Below are 23,431 nucleotides of genomic sequence, written 5' to 3' on the forward strand. Positions count from 1 at the left end.
CTTCTCACCATCATTTTGTCTTGAAAAATAGTTACTTTTCATAAAAATGTTATTTGTTTTAATATGCAATGGGCTTACTGCTGTGTTTTTTTTTTCAATGAATTTATTGATTCATTCAATAAATATTTTAAAAATTCATCAGTTTTACTTTCTGCTATGGTAGATATTGATAGATAAATGTAAGCAAAAACTCTTTGGGGCCATCAATAATATTTTAAAAAGGAAAGGGTTCCTGAAACCAAAAAAGTTTGAGAACTTCTGGGCTATGTAATCTTTAATGTCTCTTCCATATCGAAACTATTACCCTAAAAGTAAGAGATCGTAAAGAAAGCAAAGTGGGCTTCTCCAAACTATGTTCTGACACATAAGCAAGCTTACTAATTTATCTACACCAGAATCTGAGAACCCTTATATGGTTTTAATTTTACTTTGCAACAACACACACCCAAAAACCAAACTATATGCCTCTTTCAAGCTCAGTAATTTTAAAAATGAGGTTGGGGTATCCTTAGCAGGGTTTCCCTAACAACTCCCTTGTCTGTGGCAATAGCAGAAAAGAACAAAAGCAATACCAGACGACACGTGGCTATAGATTTCACAAATGGTGATGAGCAGAAACAAAGATGGCATGATGCATACAAGACGCCTGGGTCATGTATCTGGGTGTTACTCACAGGCATTATCTTGTTGCTTTGTGTTCTTAATGTATGCAGAGAACTTGGAGAAGATGTCAATTCCAGCTGTGTTGGATTCCCTGTGCTTAGCAGCCAGTTTGGGGTACCTGGAATGGAAGAGGATGGGGCAATAAATGGTGGTTTCTGAAAAAAGGAAGGAGACACATAACTGTCAGCATCAACATTGTTCATCCAGCACTTTGGACCAGTAAATTGCTTTAAAATTGCTTTTCTTTTTCAAAACTGGACTTGTAATAGGTAGGATGATGGCGCTAGTCAAAGCTGAGAGATAGAGGGACAAAGAGATTTGTCCAAGGTGAAACAGCACATTATGGTGAAACGTGTACCTGAACTCATGGTTTATAGCCCACATCGGAGCTGATGACTGTAGAATTTTTATTCCAAGGGGAAAAAATGACAAAATAGCCCATTTCTTAGAAATCTTGGATGTCAAAGCTGGAAAGGACTTAGAAAACAAAATGTTAAGACACAATATAGAATGTCAGAGCTGGAAGAGAATTTAAAATGTAGAATATTGGAGCAAAAGACATCGAATGTCAGATTTGGATAAGTCTATAGAGACCATCTAGTCCAATGACCTCATTTTGGAGAGGCAGAAACAGACGCCCAGGGAAAAGAAGGGGACAGCTCGTGGATGATAAACCTTTTCATCTCTCCTTTTCCAGCCTTCTTTGGTGTCTATTTCCCTACATCCTAAGCTGGAGACTTTGCCTCAATACTTCATTGAAAAAATCAAGGCTATTGGTCAGTGACTCCCCCTTTTCTACTTCTCCTTATCTCACATCATTAGGAAGTTTTCCCCCCTCATCTTCACTCTTGTCTCATGTGAAGATCTGTGAATTTCTTCCTTGCCAAGGCAAACCCCTCTCCATGGACCCTTGATCCCTTTCCATCCTGTCTTCTCCAACAGATCACTCTATCAATCCCACTCTCTCATTCATCTTCAGCATCTCCCTATCTACTGACTGCTTCCCTGCTACCTACAAACATGCCCATGTCTACTCTATCTTTTTATTTTTTTTTTCATTTCCAGAAATTATTAATTTTATTACTTTTGGCATTTAAAACCCATTTCAAACTTATTAGGTATGGGATAATTACCTTAGATTGCAGCACATAAATGTCAAATAATAGTATGTAAACACTTTAATTACATTTATATAACATATATTAAGTCCAATTTGAATAACCTATTTCTTTAAAAAGTTTAAAAGTCTGAAATTATGTTAACCTTTGCCTTTGGCCCAGGAAAAAAGAGATCTAAAGAATTGGAACCAAAGCACATCTGCAGTTTCATAATTAATTGAACCGTAATAATTGCAAATCACAATAACCAATATCTTTACCACAGTCAGTACCCACCTTTAAGTTTTGTAAAACTTTCTATAACTTTGTCCATTGTTTTTCTAATCAGGCTACAAACTTTCCCACTTTATCTTCTTTTTTTTTTTTTCAATTAAATTTATTTATTTAACTTTTAACATTCATTTTCACAAAATTTTGGGTTACAAATTTTCTCCCCTTTTATCCCCTCCCCCCCAAACACCAAGCATTCTAATTACCCCTATGACCAATCTGCTCTCTCTTCTATCATCCCTCTCTGCCCTTGTCTCCGTCTTCTCTTTTGTCCTGTAGGGCCAGATAGCTTTCTATACCCCTTTACCTGTATTTCTTATTTCCTAGTGGCAAGAACATTACTCGACAGTTGATCCTAACACTTTGAGTTCCAACTTCTTGACCTCCCTCCCTCTCCACCCCTTCCCTTTGGAAGGCAAGCAATTCAATATAGGCCAAATCTGTGTAGTTTTGCAAATGACTTCCATAATAGTTGTGTTGTATAGGACTAACTATATTTCCCTCCATCCTATCCTGTCCCCCATTACTTCTATTCTCTTTTGATCCTATCCCTCCCCATGAGTGTCGACCTTGAATTGCCTCTCCTCCCCATGCCCTCCCTTCTATCATCCCCCCCACCCTGCTTGTCCCCTTATCCCCCACTTTCCTATACTGTGAGATAGGTTTTCCTACCAAAATGAGTGTGCATTTTATTCTTTCCTTTAGTGGAATGTGATGAGAGTAGACTTCATGTTTTTCTCTCACCTCCCCTCATTATCCCTCCACTATAAAGTCTTTTGCTTGTCTCTTTTATGAGAGATAATTTGCTCCATTCAATTTCTCCCTTTCTCCTCCCAATATATTTCTCTCTCACTGCTTGATTTCATTTTTTTTTTTAAGATATAATCCCATCCTCTTCAATTCACTCTGTGCACTCTGTCTCCATGTATGTGTGCGTGTGTGCATGTGTGTGTGTGTACTCCCACCCAGTACCCAGATACTGAAATGTTTCAAGAGTTACAAATATTGTCTTTCCATGTAGGAATGTAAACAGTTCAACTTTAGTAAGTCCCTTATGACTTCTCTTTGCTGTTCACCTTTTCATGCTTCTCTTCATTCTTGTGTTTGAAAGTCAAATTTTCTTTTCAGCTCTGGTCTTTTCATCAAGAATACTTGAAAATCCTCTATTTCATTGAAAGACCAATTTTTCCCCTGAAGTATTATACTCAGTTTTGCTGGGTAGGTGATTCTTGGTTTTAGTCCTAGTTCCTTTGACTTCTGGAATATCCTATTTCACACCCTTTGATCCCTTAATGTAGAAGCTGCTAGATCTTGTGTTATCCTGATTGTATTTCCACAGTACTTGAATTGTTTCTTTCTAGCAGCTTGCAATATTTTCTCCTTGACCAGGGAACTCTGGAATGGCCACAATGTTCCTAGGAGTTTCTCTCTTTGGATCTCTTTCAGACGGTGATTGGTGGATACTTTGAATACTTATTTTGCCCTCTGGTTCTAGAATCTCAGGGCAGTTTTCCTTGATAATTTCATGAAAGATGATGTCTAGGCTCTTCTTTTGATCATGGCTTTCAGGCAGTCCCATAATTTTTAAATTGTCTCTCCTGGATCTATTTTCCAGGTCTGTTGTTTTTCCAATGAGATATTTCACATTATCTTCCATTTTTCCATTCTTCCGTCTTTGTTCTGTGATTTCTTGGTTTTGAAAAAAGTCATTAGCCTCCATCTGTGCCATTCCAATTTTGAAAGAACTATTTTCTTCAGTGAGCTTTTGAATCTCCTTTTCCATTTGGCTAATTCTGCTTTTGAAAGCATTCTTCTCCTCATTGGCTTTTTGAACCTCTTTTGCCAATTGAGTTAGGCTAGTTTTCAAGGTGTTAATTTCTTCAACATTTTTTTGGGTCTCCTTTAGCAGGGAGCTGATCTGCTTTTCATGCTTTTCTTTCATCTCTCTCATTTCTCTTCCCAGTTTTTCCTCCACCTCTCTAACTTGATTTTCAAAATTCTTTTTGAGCTCTTCCATGGCCTGAGCCCATTGGGTGGGCTGGGACACAGAAGCCTTGATTTCTGTGTCTTTGCCTGATGGTAAGCATTGTTCTTCCTCATCAGAAAGGAAGGGAGGAAATACCTGTTCTCCAAGAAAGTAGCCTTCTATAGTCTTATTTCTTTTCCCTTTTCTGGGCATTTTCCCAGCCAGTGACTTGACCTCTGAATATTCTCCTCACACCCACCTCACCTCCTGATCCTCCCAGCCAAAGTTTGGGGTCTGAGATTCAAATGCTGCTTCCAGCCTTAGGGCTTTTGGCGGGGGTAGGGCTGCTATTCAGTATGAGATTATGTTCAGGTGGTCAGGTCGGGACAGGGCCGCCTCTCAGCCTCAGTTCCCTCAGGGGGTTTATGCACAGACCTTCCACAATGGATCCAGGCTCCCGCCTGCTTGGGGAGCCCTGGTCTGCGGCCGCCTCTCAGCTTCTACTTCCCGGGGGGGGGCCTGAATTATGGGGGCACCCCACTCCCCTCTCGAACCGCCAAAGAGACTCTCTCACTGACCCCCGTCACCTGTAGGTGGAGGGACTTGTGCGGCTGCTGGAGATCCCGTCCCTGAAGCCTGCTCGGATCTGTTTCTCTCGGTGCCGCAGCCGAGGCCGCGGCAGGTCTGGGCTGGGCTCCTCATCTGCAGCGAGACGGACCTTTTGGGAGAGGTTTGTAGGTCCCTCTGTGGGTGGAGGGACCCGCGTGGCCGCTGGAGATCCTGTCCCTGAAGCCCGCTCGGATCTTTTCCTCTCGCGGCCGCGGCAGGGCTGCACTCAGCTCCCAGTCCCAGAGCCCAGTCCGCAGTGTGAAGGACCCCCCGCAAGAGGTTTGCAGGTCTCTCTGGAACAGAAATCTCCCTCGCTCCAATATTCCGTGGCCTCTGGGTGCAGAATTCACTGTGAGTTACTCCCCTGTAGCCGTTCTATGGGTTGTGGGTTCGGAGCTATGTGTATGTGCGTCTTTCTACTCTGCCATCTTGGCTCCGCCCCCCCCCCCACTTTCTACTCTATCTTTTTAAATCCCACTCCACCACCCCCCACCCTTTTCCTTTAACCAACCATCTCCTCTTGCTGTTGCTGAGTCACTTTTTTTTTCAGTTGACTGACTCTTCATGATCCTACTTGGGATCTTCTTGGCAAAAATAATGGAGTGGTTTGCCATTTCCTTCTCCAGTTCATTTTACAGATGACTTGCCCAGGGTCACATAGCTAGTCAGTATCTGAGGTCATATTTGAACTCTGGAAGATGAGTCTTGATTTCAGGTTCCAAACTCTATACTGCAGCAGCACCTAGCTGCCCTCTCCTTTAAGTATGCCTTCTATCTCTTCTCCTCCTTTAAGTAACTAAACTCCTTGGGAAACTAAGCCACCTTCGCTCAATGCCTCCTTTTCCTCTTCCCTCACTCTTCTAAACCCTCTTCAGGCTAGCTTCCAGCCTCATCATTCGACTAAAACTACCTGCTCCAAAGATGTCAGTGATCCCTAAACTGCAAAACCCAATGGCCTTTTCTCAATCCTTAACCTTATGAACCTCTCTGTAGCCTTTGACATTATCAATTATCATTTTCTCCTGGATACTCTCTCCTCTCTAGGTTTTCATGGCATTATGCTCTCCTAGTTTTCTCCCTTCCCTGACCACTCCTCAGTACCCTTTGCTGGACTGTCCTCCAGGTCATGATCACCAACCACAGGTCCCTCCCAAGGGTCTGGTCTGGGCCTTCTCTTCTCCTTCTATACTATCTCATTTGGCAATCTCATTAGCCCCCAAGGATTCACCTATCATCCATCATGCAAGACAATTTTCAGATCTACTCATCCAGCCCTTACCTCTCTCTCGAACTCCAGATTACCGTCTGCCTCTCAGATATCATGAACCGTAGAAAAAATTTCAAATTCAACATGTTGAAAATGGAACTCATTATCTTCTCCCTCTCACCCTTCTAACTCTTATTTTCTGAACTTCCTTACTACCTTCAAAGGTACCACCATCCTCCCATCGCATAAGCCTGCAACCTCAGACTCATCCTTAGACTCCTAATTCTCACTCACCACACAAAACCAATCTATTTTCAAGTGTTATCATTTCTATATTCACAATCTCCCTTATATATCTTTTCATCTCCACTTGCATAGCTACCACCCTGGTGCAGATCCTCAATACTCATGCCTGGACTATTGCAATAGACTTATAGTCAGCAATTCTTTCCCCATTTATACTATATATATGTATGTATGCATACTATATGAGTCTATGATGCATATACACATGTAGGTTTACATACACATGGGTATAAATGTCTATATATCTATGTCTATATCCATACCTATGTCTACATATATCTGTATCTATTTGTCTATCCATATGTAGATATATATAGATATTTATATATTGAATGCACATAGGTGTTTGCATGGTGTGTTCTTGTCCCTCCTATTAGATTATGAGCTCCTTGGAGATGAAAATTATGTTTTTTCATTTCTTTGTATCTCCAATGCTTAGCACAGCGTAGGCCTATTCACTGAATGGGCGTTACCTCACCCTAAGTGAGTATCTGAATAGACCTTGGCTTAAAGGGGTCAAGGTCTCCCAGTGCATCCTGGGACATCTTCAGTCATCTTGATGAATATCTGGTCACTGGATTCAGATGGCTCATGAGGAGAAAGTGAGGCTGGTGACCTGCACAGCCTTCCCTCATTCAAAACAAAGTCAAGTGCAAGTCATGTCATCAGTTCTCTGACAGCATGGTCTTCTTCGGCAACGTAGGGTGAACACAACAACCACAGTGCTTGTCACACAGTAAGCACTTCATGGGCAGGTAGATGGTACAGTAGATAGAGTGAGTGCTGAGCCTGGAGTCAGAAAGGCATGGGTTCAAATACAACCTCAGACACTTACTAGCTGTGTGACCCTGGACAAGTCACTTCATCCTATTTGTCTCAGTTTCCTCATCTGTCAAATAAGCTGAAGATGGAGATGGCAAACCATTCTAGTATCTTTGCCAAGAAAACCCCAAATGAGGTCATGAAGTGTCGGAAAATGACTGAACTGCAACAATAAAAGGCATATCATACATGTTTATTGACTAGCTGATGGGCAGATGATTGATTGACACTGTCTGTCACTTGACCCATACCTAGAAGCTATCCACCTCAGGACACTTCACCAGAACACTTGCTCCAGGGTCCTGGTCTTTCAGTACCTGGGGGTTGCCTACATGCACTCCTGAAGCATTAGTATAGGACTCTAATAGAATATTAGTATCACTACTGCTATGGTTGTTACTACATTTACTCATTTTTGCACATTTGTTGAATTCACCCTCTTTGTCTCCCAAATTATGGCTATACCATTTATTGATTGAAAACAGTTCCTCAACCCTGCCTCTGTGGTGGGATTTAAAATGTCTGTAATGAAGAAGGGCAAGAACCATAGAGGAGGAAGATCTAGTCTGCCCATCCTCATGTACTTTGAATAAAGTGATCAGCTAGATTCGTTAAAAGATTTTCTCAGCTCTGAATGGCTAGACAGTTTTTGGTTCCCATAGGCTTTATATGTGCTGCTGACCACTTCTCAGTTTATCTTCTATATGTTGTAATGAATAGAGCACTGTATTTAAAGTTAGGATACCTGAATCTGAATCCTGCTTCAAACACTGACTAGCTGTGTGACCTGAACAAGTCACTTCACCTCTGTTTGCCTCAGCTTCCTCCTCTGTAAAATGGGGATAATAATAGCCCCCTACCTCTCAGAATTGTCTTGCAGATCAAATGAGATACTAACTGTAAAACATGGCACCTGTCATATACTAAGCACTACACAAATGTTAGCTATTTTTTCCTTACTTTCAAATTTTATTTTAATATATTATTTATTTTTAACATTCTTTTTCAAAAGTTTTGAGTTTCAAATTATTTCCCTCCTTGAAGCCCTCTCCCACCCACTGAGAAGGCAAGCAATACAAAATCAATTCTAAAGGTGAAAGCATGCAAATCATATTTCCATATTAGCCATGTTGTTAAAAAAAAAAAGCAAGAAAAATAGAGCAAGTGAAAAAATTATATTTCAATTTGTACTCATAGTTCAATAGTTCTCTTTCTGGAGGCAGATTTTTTTTTTATCATAAGTCTTTTGGAATGGTCTTATATCATTGTACTTATCAGATTAGTTCAAGTCTTTCACAGTTGATCATTACACAATACTATTGCTGTTACCATGTACAGAATGATAGGTTCTGCTCATTTTACTCTGCATCAATTCATATAGGTCTTTCCAGGTTTTTCCAAAATCATCCCCCTTTGTCATTTCTTAAAGCACAATAGATATCACAATCATGTACTATAACTTGATCAGCTACTTCCCAATTGATGGACATACCTTCAATTTTCAGTTCTTTGTTACCACAAAAAAATAGCTGCTATAAACATTTTTGTATATACAGATCCTTTTCATTTTTTGCAGACCTAGTAGTGGTATTGCTGGACCAAATGTTATGCACAATTTTATAACCCTTTGGGCATAGATCCAAATTATTCTCCAGAAAGGCTGGACCAGTTCCCAATTCCACAAACAGTGCGTTAGTGTCCCTATTTTTCCACATCCCCTCCAGCACTTATCATTTTCCTTTTCTTTCATATTAGCCAGTTTGATAGGTTATTAAGTGGTACCTCAGAATAATTTTAATTTCATTTCTCTAATCAAAAGAAATGTAGATGATTTTTTAAAATATGACTCTTGATTTCTTCTGCAAAATATGTATTCACATCCTTTGACCATTTAGCAATTGAGTAATGCTTCTTATTTTTGTAAATTTGGCTCATTTTTGTAAATCTGAAAAATAAGACCTTTATGAGAGAAGCTTGCCATAAAAATCATTTTCAAGTATCTTACTTTCCTTCTAATTTTTAGCTTTATGGATTTTTTTGTGCAGAAACTTTTTAATTACCTGCAGTCATAATTAGCCATTATACTTCTCATGATCTTCTCCCAATGATGCTATTAGCATATATGCCACTTATTATTTTTTCATAGGTATTTAACTTATCTTCTATTTAATTGACTGAATTGTAAACTCCTTAAAGGCAGGGATGATGTCTTATGCATCTATGTATACTACAAAAGCACAATGATCAATAAATACTTTTTGATGATGCAAGCTGATATTTTAAAGTTAAAAAAAAATCTTCCTTGGAAATTAGAATCACCAGCTGTTAATCTGGCTAACATAAGTTGCTCCACAGATAAGAAAATTACAAAATATACAAAATAATCACGGGAGTAGGGGAGGGTGTGCAAGTCTGGAGTCAGAAAAGAATTCCTGTAGGCAGCTGAAGTGAGCCTTGAAAGGTACTAAGAATGATAAGAGGTAGAGGGAAGGAGGGAAAACATTCCAGGTATGGGGGACAGCATGGAGAATGGCAAAGAGATAAGAAATTGAACGTTAGGTATGGAGAGGAGCACTTAATGGGAGACTCCCCCCAGTGACCACCTATCTCTGAAAATACATGCAGGCCAGCAGGCCCCCACAACTGGACTCCTCTCCCAAAGGTATAAAAAAAGACAGTTCTCTCCTGAGCCACTGATCAGAGCCCTTGAGCACAAGTAAGAAATAGAAAATTCATAGAAACAACTAGCAGGAAAGGAAATTCCCAGATTTATGATTTAAAGAGGTTCCCAGTGCCACATCATGGAGTGATTTTTTTTTTTTTGTCTACCTTAGCATTTCAAATAATTCCCCTCAAATGCCTGTGAGAGGAGCATTGGATTGGTTAGCTTGCTGTACTGACTTGGACCCATAATTTCCTTTGAATAAAGGACATAGCCCTAAAAATGAGATAATTATAAAGCAGTTAGCATATCTCATTTGATCCTCACAACAACCCTGAGAAGTAGGTGCAATTATTATCCTCATTTTACAGAGACGGAAATCAAGACAAACCGAGATTAAGAGCCTTGCCTAGGATCACACAGCTCAGGGTGTCTAAGGCCACATCTGAACTCAGATCTTTCTGATTCTAGGTCTGAGGCTTGATTTATTGTTTTGGTAATTATCTAGACTTGAGAAAATGATGGTGAAAATGTTAATAATGCTGATTAAACTTAAATTGTCATATATACATTTTAGAGAAGGTGGAGGGGAATAGACACAGCTGTTCAATATTTACCAGCACACCCTGCAGATCCTTACAGTTTCATTGTTGTGGTAATCTACAAAGTTAATCAAAGGCCAAGCTAATCTTCTTTAATCCCCTTAGCCAATTGTGAAGCCCCAAAGAGTAAATCTTGAAGTGATAAATGTAGAACTCAGAAACAGAGCACCTTCAAGTATCAAAATCCCAGAGATTCAACAGGTGTTGCTTGGAGCTGCTGGAGGGAACACAGCATTTCTCCCTGGTACCAAGCTAGCGGCTGGAAGGAGCTGACCAACCCTACTTCCCTCAATAAAACACATCACAGAACTTGCTTATGTCCAGGCTCTGTAAATTAGGCTCTCAGCACCTCCTCCCCCAGCAAACAGCACATGAGGAGAGGAAGGAGGAAAAGGAAATAAGACTCAACTCATACAGTAAATTAACTTGTGCTCCTGGAAGGGTGAACTGGTGTGAATCTGTGGCACTCCCACCTATAAAAATCTTCAGCAAGAGGAACAGGTTTAATAGGATCATTCTAGAGTTAGAAGGATCTTAGAGACTCTCTAGATTAACCCTATCACTTTCAGAGAAGTGAGGCAACTTCACTGCAAAACCAAAATTCAATCTCCACCCATGTCTCCAGATCCAATCCTTTTTCTACTCTACCCAAGCATGTATTAGAGCTCAAAAGAGTCAACTGTTAAATTTTCAGTGTGAGCATTTACAACTGGGAGATCAGCGAATGCCACAAATCAGCACTCAATTTGGTTTTTTGTTGATAAGAAAATGACGAGAGAAAGGTTAACAATGAATTTTGTTATTGTTCAATCTTATCCCATCTTTGTGACTTCATTTGGGGTTCTCTTGCCAAAGATACTATAGCGATTTGTCATTTTCTTCTTCAGCTCATTTTACAGATGAAGAAACTGAGGCAAAGAGGGTTAAGTGACTTGCTCAGGGTCACACAGCTAGTGAGTGTCTGAGGCCAGATTTGAACTCTGAAGATGAGTTTTCCTGACTTCAGGCCTAGCACTCTATACACTGCACTCCCTAGCTGCCCTTAATAATGCATATTTAACTTGAAAATTGTATACTTGTGTACATTATACCTTGTGTACATTTTTTGGAGACATTACCACTGCACCATTGACTATATATTTCACCATTAATAGTGAAGCAAGGAAACAGTGTGGCTGGTCTCCAAATGCCCCTTTCTGTACCCTTTTCTTCCCTCCTTGGTACCTCTTTCTGCAGTCTTCAGCTAACCTATGCCCTTCAGTAGTCTTCTTATCCATCCACCTGATCCATCAAAGACCTGTTCTCAGGTTCTGATAGATACCATTGTCTTTATTTATGGAACATACTGGTGGGGTACAGAAGGCAGCAAAGGAGGAAACCTGTGAGGTCACTGGTCTCTAGCAATGCCATTAAGCAGCTGAAATTCCACTTATAATTCAGTTTCCTGGGGGACAGGTTGAGTAACTTAAACTGATTAATGTAGCCAGGTCAAATTTGGACCCAGGTCTTCCAGACTGAATCTAATTCTCTAACCACCTTTCTTTAAAGCCCTTAACATAGCTTCACATTGCATTTAATCCTTTAAAATTACCCTCTGAGATAGTGTGAGCACTAGACAAAGAAAGCGAAGTTCTCAAAAAGGTTAAACAATCTGTCCAGGTTCCCATGGGGTATCAGCATCAGAGTTGGGATCTGAAGCCCTCAGGGCTCTTTCCACAATTCCACAAGGACTACATGATATCTAAGACCCCTTCTGACTCAGAGTCCATATTTCAAATTACATGATTCTATGGCTTGTACATTATGATGAATTGAAGTCAATAGTTAACTGCTACAGGGATCATAGATTTAGAGTTAGAAGCCACTGGTGAGACTAGAGTCCTGTGTTATTTTACAAGTGAGACAACTGAGGCTAAGAGAAATTAAATAAGTTGCTCAGCTAAGAAATACCTGAGGTAGAATTTAATCTAGACCTTATTATTTAAAGTCCAGGGCCCTATCCATGATGACATACTATGGGTATTTGTATGTTGAACTTTTTAATCTCTAGGTGTGGTCTGAAAGAATTCTGTTCTGTGTTAATGGAATTTCGATATCAAGAGTGGATGAGGTAGGTAGATTCTCTACTCCCCCTTAAGTGGAAGACTCACATTGTCAAGGAAGGTTATTTGTTCCATGAACCTCCTCTGTGTCTGGGTTTTGGCGTAGACAGACCTCTCTATGAGAAGAGAGACCTCATTCATCATAGTCTTTTGATGTAACCAAACTTGATAAACACTCTTTTGCAAAGCAGACACATAACAATTAACATTTTTTTGACCCCGGTATAGATACCTGATTTCTCCCCACTCCCACCATTGCATAAACTCCAGAAAATAAATACCGCCTTACTTTTGTGGGGTCAAGGTCTCTTCCAAGAACTCTTCAATCTTGTTGACATCAGTCTTAACATCCCCATTGAATGTCAGAAATGGTGGATGGGTCCCAGGGGCCAGGTTGTGCAGATCAGCTGGCTTTCTACAAAGAAAGTGAGAAGCAGGTGTTGGTTTATACTACTCTACTTACTGTTTCAGGAAAATATCAAACTCTCGAGATCAGATTCCTTTATTGCCAAACACCTTGGGTAGATTCTCCATGTCAAACTTTAGGGAGAACATGAACAAGAGTCACATAGGATTAATAGGCATGGATGAGTTGTGATCTGTGTCACTAAGGGACCTCCAGAATCAATGAAATTCCTAATCTGTTTGAATCTAATACTCTACTCTTCCTTTGATAAAGGCAAATTTGACTCTTCATTAAAGGCAATTTTGATGTGACAAAAAGGAGAAAAAAAGTAGAAAAGAAACAAGAGGAGGATATGTATGTGTGTGTGTGTGTGTGTGTGTGTGTGTGTGTGTGTGTGTGTGTGTGTGTGTGTGTGTGTGTAAAAGAAGGTAATGTAATATAAAGTGGGTAATGAATAGGGCTGAGAGATAGGAAACCTGGGTTCTAGTCAGTGGTTGGCTACCAACTAACTATGTCTGTTACCCTGAGAAAATTACTTTTCCTTTTTGAACCTCAATAAAAATTAATTTCTAAGTTCTCTTTTAGTCCTAATATACTCTAGTTCCATAGTCTAAACCTGAATATTACTCAGAGATAAACAGGACAGGAACCCCATACTTTGAGTGCTACTTGAAATAAAATGGTCAAGGGCAATCCTTAAACAGGTGATTAGCTATAAGCTTAGCTTAGTTATACCAATAAGCTTATATATAACCATGTCTTCTTTTTCTCTTAACAGATTCTTTTGGAAATTAGTATGGTTTGGCAGCATATCATTTGCTTAACAGAAATACACAACAGAATTCTGAACATAAGAAATTCATGAATTGTGTAAGAAATGCATCCCCAAAGAGTAGTTTCTCTCAGACAGAGAATTTAAGATTCTTTGCCGCCATCTTATCCAAGATGAAATGTTCCTACTATTTATCCTACAGCTAGCTAAACTCTGTTAACTTCTGGTCTCACAATGATAAGGTCCTTTCCAAATTCAACAGCTACTATTGTGATATGTTAGCAATCCCTAATGAGAATACCAGGCATTGAGAGACCATTAGAATGAGAAAAAAAAGATCAACAGAGGTATACTAGACATTAGTTCATAGACCACATGTCCCAGCAGACACTGAGGCAAACATCCATTAATAAGCAAAGACAGAACATTTTAATCCTTAGTTTCATGTGCTATTATTTTTCCCAACCAGAGATTAAATATTCAATTCACCTCATGTTACTGGGTCAAGATGTCTAAAAACAGCATAGTAAGTTAGCAAAGACATTACTTTGGGATCGTTAAAAGTTGTTTGAGAGGTAGGTGAAGATAAATATTTAATGATAATTACAACTTCAAGGAAATAATATCTAAAGTAAGTAATCATACTGTAAGAGTGTATGATGTTACACAGTAATTTCATTTTTGTGACACAGAGGACCACAGAATTTATTATTCTCCATTCTCCAAGAAGACCAGTGACATCATGAAGGTGATGTCTTGACTTGTGAATGAATTGAATATGAACGGGGCAGAGCTGGTCAAAGTCATCAGCCTCATTCTCTCTTCCAGAGTCGTCAGAGTACAGTGGCAATATAGAGGTCAAAAGGATCAGCAACAGCCCAGGATGCAGTGGAACCATAGGATTTAGAGTTAGAAGATCATCTTAATCAACTCCTTCATTTTTCGTTGCTATTGAATTGTTTCAGTCCTGCCTGACTTCTTATGACTCCTTTTGTGGTTTTCTTGGCAAAGGTACTGGAGTGGTTGTGCCATTTCCTTCTCCAGCTCATTTTACACATGAAGAAACTGAACAAACAGGGTTAAATGAATTGCTCAGGATCACACAACTCATAAATGTCAAAGGCTAGATTTGAACTCCAGTGTTCCTGACTTCAGGCCTAGTGCTCTATCCACTGTGCCACCTAGCAATCCTTCCATCATTGTTCAAATGAGGAAGTTTAGGCAGTGACTTTCCCAAAACCATTCAATTAGTCAGTGATAGAGTCAGAACTAGAACTCAGGATCCCTTATTTCTTAATCTAATTCCATTCTACCAGCAGTGAAGGATTTGTAGCTAGGTGGGCCAGTGGATGGGTCCTTTACTGCTGTCTGCATTAAAATCTGACCTCAGACACTTACCAGCTGTGTGACCCTGATAAAATCATTGGGCTTTTGTCTGTCTTAGTATCCTCAGCTGTAAAAAGAGTAATATTAATAGCATCTCATTCTTGTTGTGAAAATCAAATGAGATAATATTTGTAAAGCACTTTGCAAACCTTAAAGTGTTATAGAAATACCAGTTAGTATTAGGGTTAAGGATACAGATGAGCCTTCATCACTAAGAAAACGCATTAACATCAGTCTTGCTGCTGCAAAACATGCCTATAAGGACCACAGGGTTTTTTCAGACCAGCTGAAACTTTCTGTGGGCCATCTCCCCCCATTAAAATAAACATCTAGAAAAACAAGAACTACTTTATTTTTCTATTTGTAACTTCCAAAGCTTAGCATGGTGCTTTGTACACAGTAAACACTTAATAAATGCTTTATTCATTCATGCATCTCACATCAACTAAAGAGAAGAAAGCAAGAAAGAAATTCTGTTGATTTAAATGTAAAGTGTTTTTAATTTGGGGTAGCAAGGTGGTACAATGAACTGAGCACCAGGCCTGGAGTTAGGAAGACCTGACTTCAATTCCAGCCTCAGACACTTCTTAGCTGTGTTACCCTGGATAAGTCACTTAATTCTGTTTGCCTCAGTTTCCTCATCTCTAAAGTGAGCTGGAGGAGGAAATGGCAAACCATTCTGATATTGTGGCCAAGAAAACCCTTATTTGGGGTCACAAAGAGTCAGACACACCTAAAACAACTGAACAGTAACAAAAAACAACATTTTATTCACAGCAAATATTAATATTATGGTATTAATTTCTCATGTACCATGACTAGTTATGAAAAGCATGATCAGTACAGAAGAAAAAAGACCTGTGAGAGGTGGGGGAGTTCATTGGCAATAACTGAGCACAAGCAGCAGGAAACAGGATGAAAGAGAAAGAAAGAGAAGGCATTAAACAAAGGAAGAATAGTCCCTTAAAGCAGGAGTTCTTCATCTGGGGTCCAGTAACTCATTTTAAAAAAATATTTTGAGAGCTGTACTGCAATAGAATTAGTGTTTTTTTTTTTAAATAATTCAATATATTTCATTTTCTGCAATTAAAAAAGTTATTCTGAGAAGGGGTTCATTGGCTTCACCAGACTGCCAAATGATCCATAATGTAAAAAAAAAAAAAAAAAAAAAAAAAAAAGGCTGAGAATCCCTGCCTAAGAGAAAGAATAGGGTCGGAGAGGAGAGGAAATTCAATGTGAAGGATGGTGAAGTCAAAGTCCCTCTCCAAATATACTCTCTGAAAAAGGGCCCTTTCCAGGGGCCTTGGCCACAGGGAAGGTGGTAGTGGAAGGGTTGTAAAACAAATAAGAAGGGAGTACTGGAACTGATTTCAGCCTGAAGTTAATTAAAATCCTAGAGAAATAAATTTGGGGGCGAGGGGAGGGTTGGGAACAGGGAAGGAGGCAAGGAAGAATTTCAATTACATTGCTGTTTCCATACCATTCTTAAAACATACACACACTTACCAGCTGTGCTTTGTGGCACACCTTCCGAAAGCATTTTAAAAATCTCATTTACTTAGTTTCTTTGTTTACCCTGTATGTGTTCCTCACTTCAGACAAATAAAAGGGCCTGTTTAGTTTCACCTCCTTTTTCTGAGAGCTAACGATTTAAGTCAGCAATTCTTGGGTTCCCAGCAACCAAGATGAAACACTGATCTTCTGTTTCAATAATTAGTACTTTGTGCCTTGAAGGCCAAGAGATTGGGATTTTATAAGGTGACTATAGGGAAGTTGTTGTGTTATTTTCAATTGTGTCCAATTCTTCATGACCCTAATTTGGGGTTTTTCTGACAGAGATAGACATGTAGGGATTCTTAACTTTTTTGGTGTATGTGTCATAAATCCCTTTGGCAGTCTAATGCAGCCTATAAACCCTTCTCAGGAGAATATTTTTAAATGCCCAAAATAAAATGCATAAGATTAGTAAGGAAATTAAATTAAATTTAAATTTAAAAATTAAGTTTTTATTAAATAAATTAAATTTTATTTGAATAAGAATTTAAATAAATTGTAATTCAAACTAAAATATTGTAAATTAAAATTAAATAGGCTTAATTAAAATTAAATAGAATATTAGAAACATTTTAAAAGTTATCAAAATATTGAAAAAAAAACCTCAAAGATCCCACCCTTCTGTTACAGAGCTGCTTGAGATGTGAAGAAATTACTTGTTCAAGCAGCTGTTGAGTGTCAGAAATGGAATTTGTATCCAAATCTTTTGGGGTCCAAAATCAGCACTCAATCATTGCCTCTCACTATGCAATTTGATGTTTACTCATGCTCTGTTATATACCATTTGCTAATTGCTTTATACATATCAGTTATATTATCATAGCTAGACTCCATGTCTTCAGTATTTCCCATAATGTCATTGTTCTTCAGTTATTTCAGTCCTGCCCGACTCTTCACATCCCCATTTGGGGTTTTCTTGACAAAGAGTCATTAGCTATTTCCTTTTCTAGCTCATTTTTCAGATAAGGAAACTGAGGCAAACAGGACTAAGTGACTTGCCTAGGGTCACATAGCTAGGAAGTATCTGAGACCAGATTTAAATTCATGAAGATGAGTCTTCCTGACTCCAGGCCTGGTGCTGTATCCACTTCACCACCTAGCTGCCCTGATGCTAGACCATTCTAATATCTCTGCCAAGAAAACCCCAAATGAGATCAGAAAGAGTGGGACAGAACAGGTAAATAACTGAATAACCAACAGCGCCTACCTCCTAGAGTTGCTGTGAAGCTATAAAGTATAAAGGTATAAAGTGCTTTGCAAATCTTAACATATTATAGAAGTGCTAGTTTTTATTATCATCATCATTATTCTGAACCTTGAATTATGTGCAGACTTTAAATAAGCCAAAAAGAGAGAGGAGGGCATTCTAGATGAGTGAAAGAGTGTGTGATGGGAACGAACAAGAACAATGAGTAGGTCAGGCTAACTTCTAGATTAGAGGGTTTATGTGGAGGAATACTAGGAGATTCTCTTGGAATCAATTAGCTTGGTCAGATCTAGAATGTGGAAAGCCCTGAATGTCAGTATACAAAGACTGGCCTGGCAATAGGGAGCCAATGAAGGTTTCTGAGCACAATAATGGAATGTTGAAAGTGGCATTTTATGAGAATCACTCTTGTGGCAGTGTACAGGACAAACTGAAAGATGAAAATGAAAGCATATTGGTTCCCGCCCTCCAATGGGGAAATGAACTTGGGCTTGAGGAATTAAGATCTTAGATCATAACGTTCAGTGAAACGGAAAGGGAAAGATGGAGGTGAGAGATATGCTGAAGGAAGAATGGACAAGAATGGTGATTAACCATAGATATGAGCTTCAAAGAAGAAACAAAAAAAGAGTTCCATCAAGAGATTGAGATGCTGTAAAACTGAAAGAAGATAAAAATACAGGTGACTCAGTCAATAAGCATTTATTAAGAACCTACTATGTGCCAGATACTGTTGTAAGATTTAAGGAAAGAAAGAAAGAGAGAAAGAAAGAAAGAGAACAGAAGAGAAAGAGAGAAAGAAAGAGAGAGAGAGAAAGAAAGAAAGAGAAAGAAAGAAAGAGAGAGAGAGAGAAAGAAAGAAAGAAAAAATACAGATCCCATGGGTGTTTGCTTATTTAGGAAATTATTATCTTTACATCTCCCCATTGTTAGAGCAATAACTGCTATTTCATGGGGTAAGGTATTTTAGGGTTACGAATGAAGAGGCAGGGGGCTGGTGTATGGGGCAATGGGATGGCTAGAAACCAACATGGCAGCATGAGAGGAGAGGCAGTGGTTGAAACAGTGTTTGTGCCTAGTGGTCTTGGATGTGTGTGCACGGGTGTCAAGAAACTGAGGGGGAGCCCTCAGCTTGGTGTGAAAGGAGGGAGTAACAGATGCAAGTGTGGTGGTCTACGGAGGTGAGTCAAATCAAGTCAACAAGCATTTGTTGACAATGTGGAAGTTTAAGCTCTGGTAACAGTGGCAAGGTAAGAGAGGTAGGGTGTGTGTGCGTGTGTGTGTGTGTGTAAACAAAATTGAGGATTACGTGAAAGGTGCTCTGTCTCCAAAACACTGGGGATGGTGGGATACAATGGGTGTGAAATATTATCTTTATATCTATATATTTGGCTCAGTTGATATTTGCTAGTTTTGCTGCATTGCTTTTTGTTTTTTTTTTTGGTTAAAGGGATGACCTGTTGGTTAGGGGAGGCAGAGGGGATAAATTTGGAAATCAAGATATTATAAAAACAAAATATATATTTATCACTATATGTATAAATATATGTACATATGTAAATGTATGTGCACATGTATATGTATGCAAATATAATACATACATGCAGATAGACACATATCTTATATATACACACCTACACATACTTAGACATATACAGATACCTCTATATACATACCTATACATATATATATACACACGTTAACTATAGACATACCTATACCTATACACACCTATATTCATACATACCTATACATATATATGCATGTATGTATACATACATGTATATGAATGAATGAATGAAAGTAGGGATATTTAGATTGAAAGCAAAAAGAGTTTAAGGATCCTAGAAGAAATGATGAGCTTACTGAGAAAGGAGGTGTAGAGAGAAAACCAGAGAGCTAAGGACTGAGTCTTAATTTATGACCTCACATCCACCCCCAAGTGAAGAAGATGAGTTAGAAAAGAGAGAAAGGAGTGGTCTATATAAACTGCTTAACTTGCCTTATTAAAAGTTGCCTGAATGTCTTATAACCAATAATCAAAATGTATTTTTAAAATGACAGCAGTCCCATCACAGAGAAATAAGGGGGACCAACACTTTTTTTCTGAAAGCTAATAACCTGTGGGGAATTCCAAAGACTTGAGAAAACAGCTTGGTTCTCATAGCCTGGAACTTCAAACACTCCAACCCACAAAGCTCCTTGAGATGTCCCAAGCTAAGGGGATCCTCACTCTCAAGATGTGTGACTCTTCTAAGTTGTTCTAAATGTTGATGAATATTTCTGTTACCTTTTCAGGTCCACAGTGGTGACATTGAACACAACCCCTTTCAACCACAGGATCATGAAGAGACGCTGAGAGAATGGGCAGTTCCCAATGCTTTCACCATCTGATCCAGCCTAGGAGAAAAGAAACCCAAAGCATTTGAACTCATTTCAATCCAACAAGCATTAATTGAGAAGTGCAGGCGGTCCTTTAGATGCTGGGCATACAAAGACAAAAACAAAACCTTCCTAGTCCTCAAGGAACTAATCATTCATTGAGAGGTAGCAGAGAATAATATGTACATAAGGAAATAAATGCACAAAAATATATGCAAAAGAAACAAATATATAAATACTTATATATGTACACATATGCAAAGGAATTTCAGAGCAGAGAGGGAACCAACAATGGCCATGTCTCCCAAAGGAGATGGCATTTGAACTGAAAATTGTGAGGTATCCAAGAAGCTGAGGTAAGGAGGAAGAATACTCCAGGTATGAAGGGGCCTTCTGAACTACTACGTAGGCAGGAGATGGAATATGCTGTATGGGAGAGCAGCAAGGTTGTCAGATAGACCTTAAACTTAAAAAAAAATACTAGTTATATTTCAATGGGAAGAAAGGACCATAAACTGGACCTTAAGAGATACTATTTGTCTTTGAAATAGGCAGAAAAAATGGAAATATAGGCATTGAAACAGGACAACCCAAGCAATCGAGTAAAAGCTAGAACAGTTATGGCACGTATCAGGAACAGTAAACAAATAGGAACAACTGAAGAAAACCATTCTGATTGGGGAATATGACCTTTTGTTCTCTTGCTAAATAAGAATATTTCTGACGGTAACAGTTTCTTTTGCATCTCACCTAAATTATCAGAATGGTAAGACTGAAGCATTTCAGGAAAACTAAGTTCCCAGGGGTGGGAAAAATGATACAATGTTTATACACCATTAAAAAAAATCAACCTTTAGTTGGTAAGAAGTATAGTTAATGATAATGAATTATTTGGCCACACCACAATGATATGCACCACCAACACTAGCTAGTACTTATATATGCCAATTATTTCACATCTGTTACCTCATTTTGTTCTCACAACCTTGGGAGATAGATGGTTATTCCCATTTTACAGATGAGTAAACTGAACCTAAGGGAGGTTAAGTGCCTACTTACATATTTACTAAGTGTCTAAGGCATGATTTGAACTCAGGTCTTCCTGACCTGAGGTTGAGCACTGTAATCACTGTGTCACCAACCAAGAAAAGTGAAAAAAAAAAAAATAGCCTTCAAACCTGTGTGGTTCCCCCTTCTAATACCAAAGTGACAGTGAAAGCATGTTGACTGTTCAGTCCACATAGGCAAGAAGCAAAACTGTACTTCAAAACCATCTGACTAAAGAACACCTTCTGGGCCCAGATCCTAGGCCAGTCTGATTGTACAACATTGGAAAGAAATGAAGAAATTTTAAGTCAAAGGTCTTTACAAGATGACCTTCATCACTTACTGTGGCATCCAGCACACATTAGACACTGCTCATGTCTCCAGATCATTACATTGTACTCTGCAACATGCTCCTTTGATACCCTTTTGGCTTCTCTTGCTCCCCATTTAGCTTATCCAATGGACCTGACATCTAAATTACATATTAACCCCCCCCCCCCCCACGTAGCATTTAAAAGTTTAAAGATCACAGATCTAGAGCTGTAAGGAACAGGAGAGGTCACTGAGTACAGCCCTTCATTTTACAGATGAGGAAACTAAGGCTGACAGAGGTTAAGTGACTTGTCCAGGGTCATACAGTTAGTTAGTTATCAGAGGCAGAATTTGAACCCAGGTCAACCAGATTAAAATTCAAGTTGCATTAGATTATTGATATGTGACCTTTAAAAAAAATTACATAGACTCTTTAGGGGCATACAATGTATATATCATGTACTGATAGAAGCAACTATGATAAATGCCTAAGGTTAAAAACTTTTATATGAAATATGAGAAACAAGATTTGAAGAAGACTTTGGCAAAGAAGTGTCATTTGATTTATCAGTATGTTAACATTTAGGGCAGCTAAATAGTTCACTAGATAGAAAGATGAGCCTTGGGTCAGGAAGTTCTGATTTCAAATTCAGCCTCAGACACTCGATGGGTAACCCTGGACAAGTTACTTAATCTCTAACAGCCCCAGTTTCCTCATCTATAAAATGAGGATAATAATAGCACCTACTTCCCAAGGTTATTGTGGGGATAAAATGGGATAATATTTAAAGTGCTTTGCAAATCTTAAAATTCTACATAAATGCTAACTATAATAGTAGTAGTAATATTGGAGATTGTCTTCAGTGAGACTTGAATATGAGACATTGAGTTATTGTATTGCCCAGGCAATATTCACAGCACCTAGTGCGACTGTGAATATGCTGGCGTGGTTCTGAATTGCAAAGTATAATAGACTCTCCATATTGAAGGTAGAAGAAAAACATTTATTCAGACAACAGAAAGTCAAATCCCAACACCAGAAAGCCAAATCCATTATAGTAATCAAGAAGTCAATACACATTAGCACTGCAGAGGACAAAACCATTCCCAAGCCTTCCCTCCCACCACAAGCCTAGTTGTGCCTGACTGCCTGCTTCCTCTCTCCTCTGCCCCTAACCCCTCTCACCAACTTTCTCCCAGATCTGCTCCACCCTTCCTGTTCCACCCATTAAGCAAGCTCCTCCTACCACATGTGACTTAGGCTTCCATGTAATTTAAGCAGGTCACATGGACCTATTAATGAATGGGAAAGATTTTCCCATTTAAATTACCATTACAGTTATGGAAACACTACTCTTATCCTAGGCCTTCTATTGGTAACATCTTGTCAAAACTGTCCATCTGCACTTTGAGAGTTTCTATAATTAGTCAACAGAAATTTTCATTGTAATCAGCAGCACTGAGCTTAAAAAACTCATATGAAGCCAGCAGAATAATCCTTGTTTTTACTCAAAGGCTAAAGAAATGTGGATGCATTAACTAATGCAGAAGGTGTCTGGTCTGGGTGTATAAATAAAAATTTTCATTTTTTTTCAAAAGGAAAAATAATGTTAAGAAAGATAAAAAATATCAACCTACTTTCTGTGTTAAAGTGGGATATTGCTGAGCTCAAGAAGTAGCATAAAAGGAAACATTAAAACGAATATGAATATGAATAGAAAAGGAGCTAGGCAAACCATGCTGAAAGATGGGCAGTGCATGACCTGCACTGGTATCCACTTAACATTAAAGATACGGAGGAAGAAGGCACGCAGACCATTGGGAGGCTAGGTACACAGAGGCTACAAAGATAAGTGGAAAAAATAGTACCTGCCTTCAGGGAGCTCACATTCATTCACATTCTTTCTCTCTCTCTCTCTCTCTCTCTCTCTCTCTCTCTCTGTCTGTCTCTCGCTTTCATATAAATAGATGTTGTTTTGGTCATTTTAATTCATGACTGATGCTTCATGCTTTTCCATTTCCTTCTTTAACTCATTTT

General features: G+C 38.9%; 1 protein-coding gene across 2 annotated transcripts in view; it reads right to left on the minus strand.

Annotated features, from left to right (window-relative positions):
• The window catches only part of CLIC5 (chloride intracellular channel 5), a 215,886-nt gene that overhangs the window by 54,607 nt on the left and 137,848 nt on the right, over nt 1-23,431 (minus strand). For both annotated transcript variants that reach the window (XM_072642337.1, XM_072642338.1), the window contains exons 2-4: nt 19,943-20,052; nt 12,617-12,742; nt 675-781 (exon numbers count right to left, since the gene is read on the minus strand). In XM_072642337.1, the coding sequence (XP_072498438.1) occupies nt 675-781; nt 12,617-12,742; nt 19,943-20,052 (343 nt within the window). The remainder of the gene's footprint in view (nt 1-674; nt 782-12,616; nt 12,743-19,942; nt 20,053-23,431) is intronic.

This window comes from Notamacropus eugenii, chromosome 2 (assembly GCF_028372415.1).
Source record: "Notamacropus eugenii isolate mMacEug1 chromosome 2, mMacEug1.pri_v2, whole genome shotgun sequence".
NCBI classification, from domain to species: Eukaryota; Metazoa; Chordata; class Mammalia; order Diprotodontia; family Macropodidae; genus Notamacropus; species Notamacropus eugenii.